Source organism: Canis lupus, chromosome 8, assembly GCF_011100685.1.
Source record: "Canis lupus familiaris isolate Mischka breed German Shepherd chromosome 8, alternate assembly UU_Cfam_GSD_1.0, whole genome shotgun sequence".
NCBI classification, from domain to species: Eukaryota; Metazoa; Chordata; class Mammalia; order Carnivora; family Canidae; genus Canis; species Canis lupus.
The window spans coordinates 3,287,420-3,306,355 of NC_049229.1; the positions used below are offsets into that span (position 1 = coordinate 3,287,420).

At 51.1% G+C, this 18,936-nt stretch overlaps 2 protein-coding genes across 14 annotated transcripts in view; one reads left to right on the forward strand and one right to left on the reverse strand.

Annotated features, from left to right (window-relative positions):
* SLC7A7 (solute carrier family 7 member 7) overlaps positions 1-18,936 on the reverse strand; it is a 76,422-nt gene that overhangs the window by 31,751 nt on the left and 25,735 nt on the right. Inside the window, exon 1 of one of the 4 annotated variants that reach the window (XM_038544153.1) lies at positions 11,944-12,611. The exons of 1 other annotated variant lie outside the window; for it this stretch is intronic. The gene's annotated coding sequence lies outside the window, so the exon portion shown is untranslated. Of the gene's footprint in view, positions 1-1,063; positions 1,534-3,961; positions 4,110-11,943; positions 12,612-18,936 lie in introns of those variants that run through there. 2 more of the 4 variants (XM_038544152.1, XM_038544151.1) reach the window with 2 other exon arrangements.
* On the forward strand, positions 561-17,140 carry MRPL52 (mitochondrial ribosomal protein L52). 10 transcript variants are annotated; one of them, XR_005363039.1, is made up of 6 exons: positions 2,470-2,826; positions 12,370-12,737; positions 12,845-12,902; positions 12,989-13,056; positions 14,073-14,206; positions 16,168-16,183. XR_005363039.1 is itself a non-coding variant. In XM_038544161.1 (5 exons), exons 1-5 carry the CDS (start codon positions 778-780, stop codon positions 3,563-3,565), a joined length of 555 nt encoding a protein of 184 aa, XP_038400089.1. In that variant the 5' UTR covers positions 574-777; the 3' UTR covers positions 3,566-3,971. The 10 variants fall into 10 exon arrangements, 9 of the variants coding, with proteins under 9 accessions (XP_038400087.1, XP_038400092.1, XP_038400089.1 ...); XM_038544161.1 differs by lacking the exons at positions 12,370-12,737; positions 12,845-12,902; positions 12,989-13,056; positions 14,073-14,206; positions 16,168-16,183 and adding exons at positions 574-907; positions 1,295-1,438; positions 3,182-3,267; positions 3,473-3,971 and having other exon boundaries at positions 2,725-2,826; XM_038544160.1 differs by lacking the exons at positions 12,370-12,737; positions 12,845-12,902; positions 12,989-13,056; positions 14,073-14,206; positions 16,168-16,183 and adding exons at positions 584-907; positions 1,295-1,438; positions 3,143-3,267; positions 3,473-3,962 and having other exon boundaries at positions 2,725-2,826.

An 18,936-nucleotide genomic window follows, 5' to 3' on the forward strand; every position in this document is an offset into this window, starting at 1 on the left:
GAGTCTGCTCCTCCCCCTCCCTCAGCCCATCCCTCAGCTGGAGCTAAGCTCTCTCTCACTCACTCTCTCAAATAAATGAAATTTTTTTAAAAAATAAAAATAAAATAACCCCAACTGAAATTTTTAAGGGAAAGCACTCATTCCCTAGAGAGAAAGCGGCTGTTTCTCCTCATTAGAAGGGTGCTGCCCACCAGATTTACAAAATAGAAACCTAAATCCTGGTTCTACTTGAGTCTGCTTCGATAGAAGGCAAGTTGGCAGTTCCCAGGTATAACCATCATGATTCAAGTCTGCGTTTTTCGGCCTCACCCCAAAAGAGTCTCTCTACCTTCTAATTTCAGTCTCATCTATGATCTATGCTCAGCTGCAATGTTAGGAACCAGCCTTACAAGCAGCCTCTCTGTGGGTTCTCCTCACAAACTTCTCTTCCCCCCTCAAGGACAGTGTCTCTGGCTTCAGGGATCTCTTGCTGGAAACCTAGAACACACCCCCCCACCGCCCCACACACCCCCAATCAGGGAGCCTCTCTTAACCACCCTTAGGTGAAGTGGGTTGCCCTAGCAAAAGCCCAAGCAGCCCTGCCCCGCCTGGAAGCAAAAGGACAGATTATTCTCCTCTTTTCCTTGCTTTTCCTTCCCAGACATCTTTCCCAGCCCCTAGTATTCCAGGTCTCCTCTGTCAACTTCCTCACATCCGCATAGTTGCATCACCCAAAGTATGAGTGAGAGAAGGTGATCCAAAGGGACTGCCCAACCTCAAGATGATTGGAGGCAGCTGATGGCTCCCCACCCAGGAGCTACAGCTGGAGAGATGGACCCAAAGACGCAGCGCACCCAAAGACGCAGGGCGGAGGCAAGGAAGTCGCTGAAGCATCCTCAGGTGCCTGGCAGCGCAGAGCAGGAGACAGGTAGGGAGGAAGAGAGGCAAGGCTGCTCCAGCAAGGGGAGAGGTACCAGCGCCATAGGCACTGGGGAGAGGAAGTGACTGGACAGCACAGGGCTGGGCAAGGTGAGCCGGGATGGGGGACGAGCAGGGGTTGGGGGAAGCACACTCACTCCCTCACCCTGGGTTCCAGCAGGTTCCCGCTGTGGCAGTCACAGGCACGCAGCGCCTAGGAACTGTGGCCTGACCACTCCTCCTTTTCAACCAGCAGTAAAAGGAAAGGCCAGGCAAATGCTTACGGATTTAAATCAAATCGAGAAGTTAAGATGGGTGGAGGGAGTGAGGGAGGAGGGGAGGAGTGTTAAGCAACTGTCTGGGTCCAAGGTTCACTGGCCTTTCACATCTGCAAAAGGGGCAGCTAGGAGCTCTTGGCTCAGCACTTTCCGTGATAAGAAGGCACTCTCAGGAATCTCCTTTGTCAGCGCTGCTCCAGGACTCAGAAGAAATGACGGTGGCCAGGTGCAATTTCTGCAGCCCCAGGGAAGCTGGCCCGGAGGCAAGTAGCTAAAAAGGAATGCACAACCCTCTGTCCTCCAGGCCTCACCCTCGCCCCAACTCCCCTAACAAGAAAGAAGAAAGGCAGGGAGGTGGCAAGTGTGCCATAAAAGGTGTCTTGCTGTGAAGGAAATGTAAGTGCAGTCCCCACGCCTCGCCTCGCCTCCCTCGTGGTCTTGTGATGGTCCTCCTAAGAGAGGAACTCTGCACACTTCCCTTCAGACCTAGGGCGGAGCCTCAAGCTATTTCCAAAGAAACAAGGTCAAGAAATGAGACTCAAAGCCCTGGCTGCATCCCCTCCCCACTTTCATCCTTGAAAGAAACCAGAAATTCCTATAAACACCTTCCCCCAATACTAGTTTACTCCAGTTTCCTAAAAATATGAGGAAAGTAGATTTCATTGAGCTATCCTGGACACATAGGCCCAGGACAGACAGAAGTGAAGCATTTTTTTGAAATCACATATTCTATCTTCATAGTCTATTTCAATCTGATATTCTGGGTCTCTTTTACCAACAAAAATACATCCTATCCATTCTGAAATCTGTCGGTCCCTTCCCACAGTCTTTCTAACCCTCTCTGGTTATTCTACAACCAGAGAACGAAGATCTAAAAATCGCCAAGGGGTGGGAGGGTGGCTTCTCTCTACCCTATGACTTTGCATTCGAGCCCCTCATTATTATTACTGTAACTGGGAGGAATACCCTGGTGTCAGCCTTCCCAGAGACCATGCTTCTCCCAAGCCATCCTCAAATATCTGGAAATCCCGCCAGAGGAAACTCGTTTTCTTCCAGCTGCCCTCTCCAGGCTCCTGTGATAGCTGTCCTTTTTGGAGCAGTTACCCGGGGCCAGACGTACCGCTCAGCACCCAAAGCCTTATCCCATCCAATCCTGCCTGCGGCCCCTTAAGCAGGCGCTAAGTCACAGGCCAGGGCGCCGGACCAGCGCGGGAGGCGGGGAGCTCGCCCGCCCGCCGAGCTGGGCTCCGACCCGGCTCCGGGCTGTCGCCCCCGCCCCGCCCGGCCCGCCCGGCCCCCGCCTGCCCCCTCAGAGGGGAAAGCGGCTCAGAGCGCTCCCTCGGGGATCACCTGGGGGTCGGCGGGAGGGGAAAGCCGCTGCCCTCCGCGGCCCCCGCGGAGCCGCCTCCCTGCCGGCTGCCCCCCGCTTTCCCGTCCCTTCGCAGGGGTGAGCGGCGACCACGGCCCTCCCGGCAGCCGGGCTACCGCTGCGCTGCCCACTGCTCAGCAAACAAAAACGCACGGAAACACCCCCCGCCTGCCATTTTAGGACCAAACCCAGTGGCACCGAGGGGTGGGCCCAGCGCCCTAATGGAACATAAAGGAAAGGAACGCGGCGGGGACGAAGGAAGGGGAGACCGAGAGAGAGCAGGTAAGAAGTGCGGGGCTCCGTCCCAGGCTGGGAGAAGCCGGCCAAGCCCTCGGGGAACACCGGGGGGCGAAGCCCACACTCCCGCCCACAGCGCACCCTGGCGGCCGCCCCGGGAGGTGCCGCCGGCGCCGTCTCCTCGCCTACTGCCGTCCACACCGGCTGGACCCGGGAGCCCATCCTTCGCAGCAGATGCCCCCTCCCTCCTCAGCCACTGCTTAGCACCAGCGGCCACGGGCACGGAGGCACCGTCTTCCGCAGCCCACGTTCCTCCCTGAGACTGGTTCTCAGGCAGTAGGTAATTCCACCATCCCCCCAGCTGGGACCCGCCTCTCCCAAAGGGCGCTCCCAACCCTAGGATCTACAGGAGAACCTCGCAGAGTGTGGAACCTAGGAGGTATCAGCGTTCCTGATACACAGCACCCCATCTTCTTCCTGCCTGAGGTGCATATTCATCATCTCTAAGGACCTCGTGGAGGTTACAGGGCAACACTCAGCCTATGGGTGAAGTTTCAGATTCGGGGGTTCCGGGAACACAGGCACAGGGCCTCCCCCCTCCCATGCCCAGCACATCAGCCAGTGGAGCCCACCCCCTCCCCCGGCCCCAATCCCACCCGTGAATGGCAACTCCAAGGCATGCTTCCTCCAGGAACCAGCCCACAGTCTGGGGGCTTGGCTGCTGCTTCAAGCTCAAGTGAGAAGACACTTTCTACCCCAGACACCCGGTGTCCTGCCTTCCTAACTCCAACTGGTCTGTGCTGCTTCCCCTAACAGCATGAACAGAAAACACGTACAGTGTGCCGCAGCTGGATGCCCCCATCACCCCAAGCTGGAAGCTCAGCTCCTCCCTCCCCAGCTCTCCATTTGTTTTTCTATATTCCACTGTGGCTAGATAGTCCCTTTAAATTAAAAAAAAAAAAAAAAAAAAGTGAAACAAGAAATTGTTTACTCCTGTGGCCAGGGCTCCCATCAGCATAGGGCTGAAGTCTTTGGGCAGAGGGCTCTGCCCCGGGAGGGCCGCGCCAGGACCCGGAGACAACAGGCTCTTGGGTGTCCAGCCCGCCACTTTTCAGGACGCTCAACTCCATCCTCCTGCACTTCCCCTCTCGCCCTCACTCCCGCCTCTCCCACCTCTTACCTGTCCCGTGACCTTTGGGCAGGTGCGAGGAGGAGGGGCTACGCTGGGGGGGCGGGGGAGGGGAAGGTGCTAGGAAGGGAAGCCGCCTAAGGCTCCGGCTGCAGCAGCTGCCGACTGCGAGGAGCAGAAAAGGCAGAGGGTGACGGGGACCGAAATGGAAAACAGGAAAACACATGTGTGACTCTGGCCGGCAGCGGGGAGGGGCCAGGGGATGGGCTGGAGCCTGGACTGCCTGGTCAGACCCAGAGGACCTCGTCGCCTGCCCGCCTCTAGGAACCTACTCTACTCAAGTCTCAGCTCCTCCGGTTGCCCACCTCAGCCCTGATCTTCCTTGTTGCCCTGCGTCCCAGCGGTCCCAGTGACTGACGGTGCCCTCCTGTCGCCCTTTACCATTTGCCTGTTCCCCTCATCCCATCTACCCATCTCCCACTCCCATACTATCCTTCGTCCTGCAGAGGGTATAGGATTCATCGTTTGGGCCCAGGATTCAGGATTCAGCCCCCGTGTCAGGCAACACATACTGAGGAAGACCCCTTGTAGTGATACAGCCAGATGCCCCACGCCCAGCTCGGGTCCCCACTCGATTCAGGCGATGCATGTGCAGCCAGGTAAGAGCCAGCTCTGGCACCCTGGGCAAGCTAACCAGCTGGCACCCCTTCAAACCAGGATCTTTTAAGTATCTGTTGGATGTCGACTGAGCAGAGGTGGAGGAACACAGATTTTCTCAGAATCAAAACTATCAGCCTCATTGTTTCTATTTGAAATTAGAGCTTATTCCAAGAATTCCTTACGTGCGACTTTCCGAAGTAGTTTCTTGGTGGCCATATGAAACCACTGCAACTGCAGACAATAGCATCAGTCTCTCTTGGGGAATGGCACTTCACAGTGCATGGGGCTTTTTCAGAATTCCAGCTGTGATTTCTGCCTACATACAGCTGGACTACCAGCTGGCCAGTCTCAGGGCTACCCCCTGCAACTTATACCTGTACCTGCGTGTTGCAAGATTATTCTAGAGACTGACAGTCCGGGTAAGCAGTCGTCAAGGATTCCGTCTGTGGATGGAGCCAACTTACAGTTCACCAAAACACATGGACAGAAATTGGAGTTCGTTGGCACCAAATGTCTGGATTACTCCAAGCAGAACAGTGCCATTCTACACCTGGGCCACTGCCCAGCTGGCCTGCCCCTTAACTCCACTCTGGAGTCAGGCCCAAGGGGTAAATGAGGGAAGTCCTAGAAGACAGCCCTAAAGCCACCCCCCTTGGCACTGGCCCCTGCACTGTCACTCCACTGAAGCCACCCTGGCCTCCTTGCCGTTACCACACAACAGATATGCCCCCTCTCAGAGCTTTCGCAATTGCTGTGGCCTCTGCCTGCAACATTCTTCCCAGTGACATTGTTCATTTTCTACTCACTACATTCAGGTCTATGTTTAGACATCACACTACCAGAGGTCTTCCCTAAGGAGTCTCTGAAGGAGCGACTTCTTCCCTCTTCATCCATTCACCATGCTGGACTTTTCTTCCAGGGCACCACCGCCCAGAGTTCATTTGCATGTTTGCTGTCACCTCCCTCACTAGAATGCAAGCAACACCAGAGCGGCTCACCATTCACCCTGTGGCCCCAGGGCAGAGCACATGTAGACAGTCAGAAATAATGGCTGGAAGAACAAATGCATGAATAAACAATGCTGTTCCTCCTACACTGATTGCCCAGAGGCAGGGACTCTGGGAATGTCCTTGAACTTGCCCTTCTGGCCCACCTATCCTGTGGCTCTTGGGCTCCTAAACTAAGCAAGGATTTGGAAGTATGTATTCTTTTTTGACAGTAATGGGTTGAAGGGAGAGGGAGGGCATAATTTTCAGTTGGACTGGGAGGCCTATAAAGGTTTGAAATGAACATTTCGTTTCATTAATGGGAAAACAAAACCCCCCTCATCTCACACGCTTTCCTGGCCCCTGCTGTCCCACATCCAGGCTCAGGTGACCGGTGTGGGTGCGGCGAGAGCAAGGTGCGTCGGCCCCTGGGCGAGGCAGAGGGGAGGCGAGGGCTCAGGTTCACGGGTCTGCAGGCGAGGTCAAGAGTGGAGCCGCAGAGCCTCAAGCGTGACCTCTTCTTCCCGGACGCCCTCCCGCAGTTCCCCCGTCGCAGTGACCCTGGGCCCACAGTCCTCCGCCCCGCCCAGCGGCTGCCTGACCTCACCTTTGCCCCTTTCTCTCACACTCCCCTCCTCCACGCCCCGCCTCGGCCCCGCTGGCGCCGGGTCCTTTTTTTTTTTTTTTTTAAGATTTTATTTATTTATTCATGAGACCCGCAGAGAGAGGCAGAGACATAGGCGGGGGGGGGGGGGGGGGGGGGGGATGAAGCAGGGAGCCCCATGCGGGACTCGATCTCGGCACCCCGGGATCACGCCCTGAGCGGAAGGCCGACGCTCAACCGCGGAGCCGCCCGGGCGTCCCACGCCGGGTCTCTACTACCTCTTTCCCTGGACTCCCGGCTGTTCCGGGTCTGCAGCCGGGACCTCGCCTTCCCAAACCCCAACCCAGCCACCGGCCGCCTTCTATGCCTCTTAGAGCTCAGTCAGGAGCTGTTCCCACGTCCAGGTTCGGCTACGGAGGCCAACCCGGGGTGGGCCTTGAGGGACCAGGAGCCCAGCCCGCCTGGCGTCCCTTCCCTCCTTCCACCTAGCGCAGAGGCGCCCGCCCCTCCCCGGGCTCCGGGAAGCCCTGGGGCCGGAGGGTGGGCTGGGTGTAGGCGAAGGGCGCCTGGGTCCTAGAACGGAGGGGCCCGCGACCCGCTCCCCGGCCTCTCCTCACTGAGGCACAGCGGCGCTGCCCCTGGGCCAGGGAAGGGAGCGCGGACACCCTTAGACGTCCTCCGCCCCGGGAACGCCCGGCTTCCTCTGCCCTCCTTCCCAATCCTGCTGGCGCAGGCGGCCCGACGCGGGCCCGGGAGAGAGCCCCAAACCCTGGCGACCCGCCTCCTGCCCCGAGACGCCCGGCTGCGTCTCCGGAGGGACTCGGGACTGCGAGTGGGGGGCGGGGGCGGGGGCGGGGGCGGGCCCGCCGGCCGGGGGAGGGGCCTCTCGGACGGGCGTCTCCGCTCCCCGCCCCCTCGGGGAGCTGTTGCATCAGCTCCGGGGCCCCCGGCCCCAGACAGGGGTCTCCCCCGGCCTGGGAAGGCGTCGGGCCGTAGAGCGGCCGCCAGGAGGCAGCACTTAACAAAAAATACCCTAGACAGCCCGTGGCGCAGCGGGTCGGCGCCGCCTTCAGCCCGGGGCCTGATCCTGGAGACCCGGAATGGAGCCTGCTTCTCCCTCTGCCTGTGTCTCCGCCTCTCTCTCCCTCCTCTCTCTCTCTCTCTCTCTCTCTCTCTCTCTCTCTCGAATAAATAAATAAAATCTTTTAAAAAAATACCCTGTCTTAGGGTGCTGTAGTGGTTGGAGTCCCCAAAGCGTCTTTCTGACGTCTCTGAAGAGTCTCAGTGACAGCGTGGACTCAACAAAAGAGGGAATTGCCAGCCTAATTCAAGGAAAGGGATCTGGAAACGCTTTTTTTCACCCTGCTTTAAGGCTAAAAGATGACTTGTAAATAATTCGATTTTTTTTTTGTACACCTTTTGGACAGTCCAACTTTATCATTTTTTTTTTTTAAGATTTTATTTATTTATTCATGACAGTCACACAGAGAGAGACAGAGAGGCAGAGACACAGGCAGAGGGAGAAGCAGGCTCCATGCAGGGAGCCCGACGTGGGATTCGATCCCGGGTCTCCAGGATCGCGCCCCGGGCCAGAGGCAGGCGCCAAACCGCTGCGCCACCCAGGGATCCCTTTATCATTTTTTAAAGCCAGCATTGCCCCTCTGCAGAGATACACAAAGAGCCAACCCCCTTCATGACCAGCCCGGTGGCAAGACACAGCTGAGAGACTTCCCAGCTGCCAAGCAAGAAAAAAGAGTGTGGCACGAGGTCATAATTTACCCATCTTGAAGCTGGGTGATTTAACACAAAAGCTACCCCGAATGATTTAGCAGCCATGGGAAAAGAAAAGGAATGTTACAATAAATTATGTAATAAAGAAATGATATACAAAGCAACATATTGTGCGAAGGGTGGCCTTTAGCTTCCACACTTCTTGCATGGGGTGACAGTGATTTCATTGTTGAGCTGACCTAAGGAGGAAGATAATGAAGGAATGTAAAATAAGACACTTCCCAAATAGTTTGTTCCTCTTCCACTTTCAATTTGCTCATAAGCTTGCAAAAAGCAGAACGAGTTACAAAATTTTGGTAGAATTGGTCACCCTGAGTCGGCTTCACTTACATTTTCTCAAGTGTCGTTATTATTCATCTCAACAGTTTTTAAAGCACCTAATTTCCCATGGGCACCTGGCTGGTTTAGTCACTATTGATCTCAGGGTCCTGACTTCGAGTGCCATGTTGAACATAGAGATTACTTAATTTTAAAAACTTAATTTTTAAATAAAAATTAAAAGTACCTAATTTCTCAGAGCAGTGCACTTGTACAAAAGTTACTGTGTACAGACCATACAGAAGGATATTTGAATAACCCTATTGGACCTCTCCTTGAGAGGTAAAGGAGTTTAAGAAAGGAAAGACATGAAGCTCAGATTCCTGACGCTCCACATTACTCAACTCCAGCCTTTGCCAGATGAAATCAAGAGTCTCAAAGACACCTCGTTGGGGATGAGGAAGCTGCTTTCCTGTGACTTGAATCTAGTGAGGTCACTAAAGATGCTGTCCACTTGCCAGAAGCCTTCCCCTGCCACAGTGTTCCATGAGGGCACTGAGAATACTGCTGATGTTAGCTGTCAGCACTAATGTTCTCTCTCACTCTCAGAATCCCAACCCATATTTCCTGCTATTTACAACCCATGGATTGTCCACATCACACCAACCACGTCAAAGGCTGAACTTGTCTTCTTTCCAAAGACCTTTCCCCTCTCAGATTTCTCAGTTTTCCCAATTAAACTTCCCATCCTGCCCCCAGAGTTCTCCAGCTCTGGCTCCTTGACTCCCACAGCAATTAAAGTATTGCGTGTGTTCATCTCTGCCTGTGGAATTATTGTTCATGTTATTTGTTCACCTTATTGTGTGTGCCCTTTCTTATATTTTTGCAAACTGATGGCATCCCCTTAGTCGTGTGAGCTACTGGAAGATAGGAGTCTTGCTGGTTCAATTCCTTTATATCGTGTTGGTGGTAATGCTAGCTTGTCATCTTTCCTGTCAATCTTGAATGTTGACACTAAGTTTATTTTTCCACCGCTTGGCTTCTATTTGACTTGCCAACTGTAAACTATATAATGGGTTTCCAAGTGCTATCTCAGAACCAGCCAAAGATTTATGGAGCCAGGTTTGGGAAAGTGGCGTTCAGGAATTATCACAACTGTAAAACAATAAATCCACAACCACGTTTTGATTCAATTTCCTGATCTCTGAAAACTATGAGCAATCTGTATAACGAATTGCTTCCTGACTGTCATATCTACTTTACAGGTTTATTATGAAAATCATGTGAAATCAGGGACACCTGATTGGGATAGTGGCTCAGTGGTTGAGCGTCTGCCTTCTGCTCAGGGCATGATCCTGGAGTCGAGTCCCGAGTCCAGGGATTGAGTCCCATATCAGGCTCCCTGTAGGGAGCCTGCTTCTCCCTCTCCCTACGTCTCTGTCTCTCTCTCATGAATAAATAAGATCTTAAAAATAATCACGTGAAATCATTTATATAGCAGTGTTTCAATAAGTGAAAATGAATGTAGATGGTGTATGAATCTAAGTGTATGAATGTAAGATGGTGATAATTCTTTAGTGTCTTAATGCCCTTGCTTAATCTTGGAGGATCCCTCTGTTGGCTTATAGCCAAATTTCTTTTGTTTCCATCCTTTCTTCTGGTTCAGCCCTAGCCTATACCATTCTTATTCTTATTCTTATTGTTATTGGAACAGCTGCTTTAACTTCTTAAACCAGGATCCACCCTTCCCCTCTTTCAAAGCACAGCTCAGAGCCACCTCCTGTGGAAAAACTTCCCAATCATGCAGAAGGAAATGATAAACTTCCAGATAGGCCACTGCACCACTCCCTCAGTTTCCCCCAGTCAGCATGCATTAACTGTCTAGCCTAGCACAGAGTAATGGGCATTTTTGTAGGCACTTCACCATTTATAAAGCATTTGGACTTACACTATCATTTTTCAAATGTTTTCAGAAATGTGATATATTAAGGGTCTTTTTTTTTAAATGAAGAAATTAAGGATGGGGATCCCTGGGTGGCGCAGCGGTTTAGCGCCTGCCTTTGGCCCAGGGCGCGATCCTGGAGACCCGGGATCGAGTCCCACATCGGGCTCCTGGTGCATGGAGCCTGCTTCTCCCTCTGCCTATGTCTCTGCCTCTCTCTCTCTCTCTGTGTGACTATCATAAATAAATAAAAATTAAAAAAAAAGAAATTAAGGATAAATGAATTTAGGATGCCTGGCTGGCTCAGCGGTTGACCGTCTGCCTTCAGCCCAGGGCGTGATCCTAGAGACCCGCATCGAGTCCCACATCGGGCTCCCTGCGTGGAGCCTGCTTCTCCCTCTGCCTGTGTCTCTGCCTCTCTCTGTCTCTCATGAATACATACATACATACATACATACATAAAAATCTTTAAAAAAAGAAAAGGATAAGTGAATTATCCAAGACAAATAAACGATTAAATAAAGAGGAAGGAGTTACAGGTTTGGGTTTACTACCTACTAGTACAGTAATCCCACTTTATCACAGGGGATATTTTCCAAGAACCCCAGTGGATGTCTGAAACCATGGATAATACCAAACCATATATTATATATATATATAATGTGTGTGTGTTTCCTACATGGACATACCTATGATAAAGTTTAACTTCTAAGTTAGGCACAGTAAGAGATTAATAACAATAATAAAAAGTTAAAACAATATACTGTAATAAAAGTTATATGAATGTGGCCTCAAAATATCTTATTGTACTGGGGTGCCTGGATGGTACAGTCCGTTAAGCATCCTACTCTTGGTTTCAGCTCAGGTCTTGATCTCAGGGTTGTGAGACTGAGACCCACATCTGGCTCCATGCTCAGCTTGGAGTCCGCTTGGGATTCTCTCTTCTTCTCCCTCTGCCCTCACGCTTGTGCTCTTTCTCTCTCTCTCAAATAAATAAATGACAAAAATATAGCTTACTGTACTGTATTCATCTTTCTTTTGTGATAAGATGATAAGATGAAGCGAGGTGAATGACATAGGCACTGTAGTTTAGTGAGGCTACTACTGGCCTCCTCACAATTTGTCAGAAGGATCAACTGCTTCCACAGAGCAACTGAATGTGCATAACTGAAACTGTGGAAAGTGAAACCATGCTTAAGGGGGGACTTCTGTACCTGCCTCAGGTTGCTCCAAGGATTATACTAGACAATATGTGGTGTTAGCCCTTACAAAAATGAAATCAGATCTTAGCTCCAAGACTCCTTCCTCAAGAAAGGCTTCTTTGATCGCCTTCTCCAGATCAAGTTCCCATTAGAGTTACAAAGGATATTTCCTGGGACGCCTGGGTGGCTCAGTGGTTATGCGTCTGCCTTTGGCTCAGGGTGTGATTCTGGAGTCCCTGATCGAGGAGTCCCACATCAGTCCCACATTGAGGTCCCCGCAGGGAGCCTGCTTCTCCCTCTGCCTGTGTCTTTGCCTCTCTCTCTGCGTCTCTCATGAATGAATAAATAAAATCTTAAAAAAAAAAAGTATACTTCCCTTCCCAACATTTCACCTTGAAAGACTTCTGCTGCCTCCATTTTGACCTTAAGCCTCCTACTTGGGTTCTTCTTTCCAGCTCTGCTCTTGGCTCAGATGGGAAGGAAACCACCCCCTCAAGCAATAGACTGTCCTAAGCCAGGAAGACACCACTTGGGATTGACTCCAAGACAACGATTTGACCTTCACTGCCCACCTGCACCTATGCACCCACCTTTGCCTGGCATCTTCCTCATTATAGCCCAGAAGTATTTTTGGCACTTTGGAGACAGTCTTTGGGATGCTAGTCCACTGTTCCCAGTGTTGGCCTCCGTGAAATAAATTCCTTTCTTGTTTCACCCCCACTGTTTCTCTGCCTTTGGATTTTGTCAGTGGCAAGTGGCTGAACCTCGTCTGTTTGGGATCCCCGGAGCCAGGTGTCCCCTCTACAATCTCGGCGGTACCATTACATTATGTGTGATTATTATTGTTTTCCCTCTCTAGACCCAGAGCTCTTATCAGACTAGTGATGATGTCTGTTTTGCTCTCCATAGGATCCTTGCACCTAAAACAATGCTTGTCACACATAAGCTCTTCAATTTTGTTGAATAAACAGGATTGAAACCCAAATTTTCTGCTTCATTGTACATTTGACTCCTAGGCTGGGAAAAACGTTACAGTGATGCGGACGAAGGCCGAAGGAGGTAACTACTCCTCTAAGATAAAGGCAAAGGACTAGCCTCCGCTGCGCAGAGATCGCTGGAGTGGTTCAAAACGGTTCAGTCTAGGACACGACTTCCACTGAGAAAGTAACCACTACTGACGATGCACACGCACGCCAACCGCCCTCCCCGCCGCAGTCCTGTCCTCTCTTCCGTACAATGCCCCAAGATGGCGGAGCCCGTGATTTAATCCCAGTTCAAGATGGCGGCTCCCTAGTTCCCTGCCCCGCCGCGCGCGGCCACCGAGGCCACGCCCACTTCCGGTCCCGCGGCTTCAGCATGGCTGCTTTAGGTTCTCTGCTCTTGAGTAAGTGGGTGTGGAGCGGGTGGGCTCGGGAGCCCGCGCGGGCAAGTCTAGCACCCCTGAGTTGACTGCACGGCCTCTGTCCCAATTCTGCCCTGTTTTCCCAGCAGGTGTCCGGAGGCTGCACGGCAGCGTGGCGGCTCGGGCGGGCAGCCAGTGGCGACTCCAGTGAGTGCCGGTCTGGGGGGTACTGGAGGGTACTGGGAGGCCAGAAGCTGGGCCAAATCCTTACCAGATTGTTTTTCTCCACCTAGGCAGGGCTTGGCTGCCAACCCGTCCGGCTACGGGCCCCTTACGGAGCTCCCAGACTGGTCTTACGCTGGTGAGCGCTGACTGGACGGAAATTCCCCTGGACGGAGGGCGGGGGAAGAAGGGGCTCCAGGTGGGGATGTGTCTGAGTGGACAACGTATTGAATTTTATATTTGGAGTTGAGGGGAAGAAGCCCTGTTGTTTATTTTGCAAATTAAACTGCGCCTATGGAAAGTAAAGCTAGACAGGATCTTGTGGGGATAAGCAGAAGATAATTCTAACTTGGAGCGTCCCAGAGGAGGGAGTGACAGGATTTTTACTTTTTTTTTTTTTTAAGATTTTATTTTATTTATTCATGAGAGACAGAGAGAGGGAGGCAGGGACACAGGCAGAGGGAAAAGCAGGCTCCATGCAGGGAGCCCGACGCGGGACTCGATCCTGGGTGTCCAAGATCAGGCCCCGGGCTGAGGGCGGCGCTAAACCGCTGAGCCACCGGGTTGCCCCTAGGATTTTTACATTTCTCATGGGGGGACGGTTTTTAAAAAATTAGAAAGACCCACTGTTCTATGTGGTGAGTACATTGTTGGAACTTGGTACCAAATGTATGAAGAGCGCTCTGAAAGATGGCCTAAATGAACATCTCAGAGAGAGGGGTTAGAAGGGTGAGGATTGAGGATGGTGGGCTCCCTTCAGAAAAGTTTATTCCCTTTACTTAGAGAAGAAAAAGAAAATAGGTATTAGCCCTAGAAGGGAGGGATCTTAGGAAAGTTGAAGCGACTCCCCACTCCCAATATGGGACTGCAGTTTACAGGTTGGGAAAGTTGAGGTCTCAGAGTTCTTGTGATCACACAGTTAGGTAATAGCAAAGCCAGGACTAGAACTGGGTAGGGGCCAGGCCCCCTTCAACTGCACAGAGACCTCAATACTAATACCCTAATTGGATTCTAGAGGAGTATGATCCCGAGGGGGATGGTAAAGGTTTTTTCTACTTGTTACTTACTATAGGAAGCCTAGTGGCTCCTAAAAGTAGTATGGAATATTGGAAAGACCCTAGACTTGATACTTAATTCAGGCTTCTCTACTTGCAGATTTTGTGGTCTTGGACATGCTACCTAATTAGATCTCTCAATTTCCACAAAACTTTTGGGCAGAGTTTTCACTGTTTCTTACTCTGTAGAAAGTAAGCATCTTTTTTCTTCACCTTCAGTATAAACTACTTCAGGTCAGTACTGCATTTTTCACCAAGTCAGTAGATATTTGTAGAATTTTTATGATATATGCTTATGTGCCTACACTGTGCTACAGTGAAACCTAGGGACAGAGTCCCTGAAACTCTAGTTGGGAAAACGGCTAGACTTTTTATTTTTTATTTAAATTTATTTATTTATTCATGAGAGACACACAGAAAGAGGCAGAGGCACAGGCAGAGGGAGAAGCAGGCTCCATGCAGGGACCCCGATGTGGGACTCAATCCCAGGACCCCAGGATCATGCCCTGAGCCAAAGGCAGACGCTCTACACGCTCAACCACAGACCCACCCAGGCGTCCCAACAGCTAGACTTTTTAAATGGACATTTAAAAATTAAAATGGAGAGATGCCTGGGTAGCTCCATGGTTGAGTGTCTGCCTTTTAGTTTATTTTTTATTTATTTTATTTTTTTATTTTTTTAGAAAGTTCTTTTTTTTTTTTTAAAGATTTTATTTATTCATTCATGAGAGACATGGGGGAGAGAGAGAGGGCCGGGGCAGAGACACAGGCAGAGGGAGAAGCAGGCTCCACGCAGGGAGCCCGATGCGGGACTCGATCCCGGGACCCCAGGATTACGCCCTGGGCTGGGGGCAGGGGCCAAACCCCTGAGCCACCCAGGGATCCCTGCCTTTTAGTTTTTAAAAAATTAAATAATAATATTACAGTGCTCTACCACTTTCCAAAAGAATGAGGTGGCCAAATAAGGCAAAAAAACAATAGTACAATAAATGCTCCAAGGCAAATAGATGAATATTAAATCATTGATAGGCACCTTTTTTAAAAGATGTTATTTATTTATTTGGGAGAGATAGAGCCAGAGAGAACACAAGCAAGGAGATGGGGGCGGGGGGGTGGGGGGACAGAGGGAGAGGGAAGTCAGGCTGAGCAGGAAGCCTGACTTGGGTTCCAGCCAGGGACTCCAGGATCTTGACCCCGGCCAAAGGCAGATGCTTAACCCACTGAGCCGCCCAGGCACCTATCAGGCACTTCCTTCTGAAGATATAGCTAACAGAGTTGAAGAGGTCAGAGGAGGCTTTCTGGGCATCTAGGATTTGGGGGGGGGGGGGGCTATGAACAAGAACTGGGCTGAAAGGAAAGGAAAAGAGAGCATTTCATTGAGGAATGAGAATTTTACAAAGACTCCTGATGAGTAGAACAGTGATCAGATTGCCTGAGTGGATCCAAAGATAAAACAGGAGACAGGCGCCTGGGTGGCTCAGTTGGTCAAGCATCAGATTCTTGATTTTGGCTCAGGTCATGATCTCAGGGTCGAGATCTCAAGACTGAGCCCCAAGTGAGACTGAGCCCTAAGTAGGATCTGCACTCAGTGGGGACCCTGTAGAAGATTTTCTCCCTCTCTCTGCCCCTCCCCCTGCACGTGCTCTCTCTCTCTCTCTCTTTCTTTCTTTCTTTCTTTCTTTCTTTCTTTCTTTCTTTCTTTATTTATTTATTTATTTATTTATTTATGATAGGCACACAGTGAGAGAGAGAGAGGCAGAGATACAGGCAGAGGGAGAAGCAGGCTCCATGCACCAGGAGCCCGACGTGGGCCTCGATCCCGGGTCTCCAGGATCGCACCCTGCGCCAAAGGCAGGCGCTAAACCGCTGCGCCACCCAGGGATCCCTCTCTCTCTCTTTCAAATAAATAAAAACTTTAGGAAAAAAAAAAAGATAAAGCAAGATTTAGCACTGCAAAGAACCATTCCAGGATAATGAGGGGTAAGTGAAGTAGAGTAGGAGTATTCCTCAGCGCTTATTCTTGGCATACCTTACCTTGACACTGAGGAATAAGTTGTTGGAGAATTAAGCCACCATGGGTATGAAATGGGAGAAGGAACTAGAGACTGGTTCTTCCTTTGTTCCTATCACAATGTCTTCACAGGGTGCTGCCAGCCATCCCTAATACCTATCTTTGTCTTCTCTTCTATTTACAGATGGCCGCCCTGCACCGCCAATGAAAGGCCAGCTTCGAAGAAAAGCCCAAAGGGAGAAGTTTGCAGTGAGTGGCTAGAGCCCCAGCCAGGGCAACCTGTGTGTACTGGGAAAGAAAAAATTTAAATTTTACCTTGGCTGGAGCTGTGCTGACACCTAAGCTCACATGTGCCCCTTGCACACCATTTTAACAGCTAAAGGTTTTTACTATGAGAAGGGGAGGAAGAGAGTGGGCACTCCTAGGGCGGGAACCAGTAATAGACATTCTGACACACATTTTGCCTCCTCTTGCATCCCAGGACCTGGTTCCCTTCCCCAGTCAGCAGTATCATTTTCCATCTGAAACCTCTGGCTTTGATCTGTGAGTGAAAGGATATATGGTGCAGAGCTCAAGCCCAGATGTTATCCACCCTGTTTTCCTGTCTCTTTCAGAGACGAGTTGTACTGCTGTCACAGGAAATGGATGCTGGATTACAGGCATGGCAGCTTAGGCAGCAAGAGAAGTTGCAGGAAGAAGAAAGGAAGCAGAAAAATGCTCTTAAACCCAAAGGGGCTCTACTGCAGAACCCACAACCAGGTCAATAAAAGCAGTTCCTGTCTCCCTTTCCCGGCCTCTCTTTGGCTTTCTGCTCTATCACCTACATGCCTCATCCCAGCCAGAAGAGAGAACCTTCACGTCCCCGTCTGTCTTCAGAGCACAGAGCTTGGACACCAGGAAGAACTGCCTAGAAGAGTTGGCTTAGTCCCCTCCTCCCTGGCTCTGCTCCAGTTCAGCAGAATATTGCTCTGGGACACTTTATCCCCTTTGCAGGCCATAGGACTGGCCCAATCAACTATGAACAGTAGCTGCTCTGCAAACATGAAAAAGGAGCAGCAGCTCTCCTGGCTATGCTAGGCACTCAAGCTTATAACAGACCAGACACAGCTCAGGCTGCATGTAGTTACTCATTTAATAAATGTTTTGTTGAAAAAGGCTTTCCGGCTGAGGTCTATTTCTTGCCAAGCATCTGGTGTCAGCTTTCCTAAACTTCAGATACATGGCCCAAGAGGTTACCCCCACTGGGAAGGCTGACATGGGAAGAGCCAGACTTGGGTGTTGCCATGTTCTGCTTAACAAGTTGAACCCTGGGGTTTCTATGGTTCTGGCTGAACCAGAGGCTGGTCAGAGAGAGAGGTTGACCTCCCGACCCCAATTTGTATAGGGGAGCCCTGGAGGTACTCAGCCCCCAAACAGTCACTGTGGCATAGGTATCTAATATCTATCGTATATCTCCACAAACCCCTTAGTTGCCCAGGACCCAGGGGAACCCTTCCTATTACACAGATTCTGGGAGAAAAAGACCTTTGCTCCCATTACAACACAGAGCACTGGGCTTTCCTTCCATTATCCTGTCACAAACCTGTAAAAGTTCCTGGATCTCTAGTATTGCTAGAGCTTCCTACCTGACCTACATTCTGTCCAGCTTCCTTTATTCCTGGCCTTGCTTTCTTTCCCACTCTTCTCCCCACTACCTCCTTCCTCTCTCGCTGACCAGTGCAATTCTGGGATCTTAGATTTCGCTGATGATTGAGTTTTCTGTCTCCCACACTTTTCCTGCTTCTGTTGTGCTACTTTTCCAGCTCTAGCTCTCAACCTCTTACCTGTTTCTCTTCCCCAGGTCAGGTTGGCTTCAGTTCTCCCACCCCCTTTCTTGGCCCTCCCTCTTCCCTGCATACCTCCACCTTTTGTTCTCAGCTGAGTCGGCCCCTGAAGATTTTACTCCTCAAGGAACTGCCTTTTTCCAACTGTAGAGGGGAAACTAAACCCCAAAGTCTGAACTCCCAATCTCTTGTCTTTTTTATTTTTATTTTTTAAGATTTAATAACAAGAGACCCAGAGAGAGAGCCAGAAAAAGGCAGAGACACAGGCAGAGGGAGAAGCAGGCTTCATGCAAGGAGCCGGTTGTGGGACTTGATCCCGGGTCTCCAGGATCATGCCCTGGGCCAAAGGCAGGCACTAAACCACTGAGCTACCCAGGGATTCCCCACCACCACCACCCTGACTTTTTTTTAGATTTTATTTATTCATGAGAGACACAGAGAGAGAGGCAGAGGCATAGGCAGAGGGAGAAGCAGACTCCTCACAGGGAGCCTGATGCAGGACTCAATCCTGGATCCTGGATCCCAGAATCAAGCTCAACCGCTGAGCTACCCAGGTGTCCCCCAACCTCTCTGGTCTTAACAGTTTCCCCAAACTTGATTTGCCTTTCCCCACATTCCATGGCCTTGCACTTCTTTCCTCCCTGGCTAGTTCTACTTTAAGGAGCAGCCAGATTGCAAATGATGATAATTAAGGGAGTGCATATGTCTTTTCCACAAGGACAGCCAGTGTGGTTGTGGAGTTTGTTAGTGGGTAGTAGGGTTTCGTTACCGTTGCATGTTTTGAGCAGGAGAGTGATGAAGGTGGTTGTCAAGAACAAGGGGCAAAAGTTTCAATTCGATTGAGCCACGGGTCCCAGCAGACAATCTGCACCCCAGGCGTGGTGGATATGGAAGACCCCCACCAGCAGCATCCCAGACTTTGAACTCGTCTGCCCCTAGCCACTGAGCCTCCCAGTACTTGCCTGCTCTGAGAGGAGACAAACGTTGAATACCAGAGGAATCAAGCCACCTAAAATATGCTTAGGGGGAGAAAGTCTCCCACATCCCGTCTCCTGGGTCCCTCCTCCCCAGACCCCCCCCCCCCCCGAACTGTGGCCTCAACCCTTGCAGATAGCAGCCTCCACCACAGA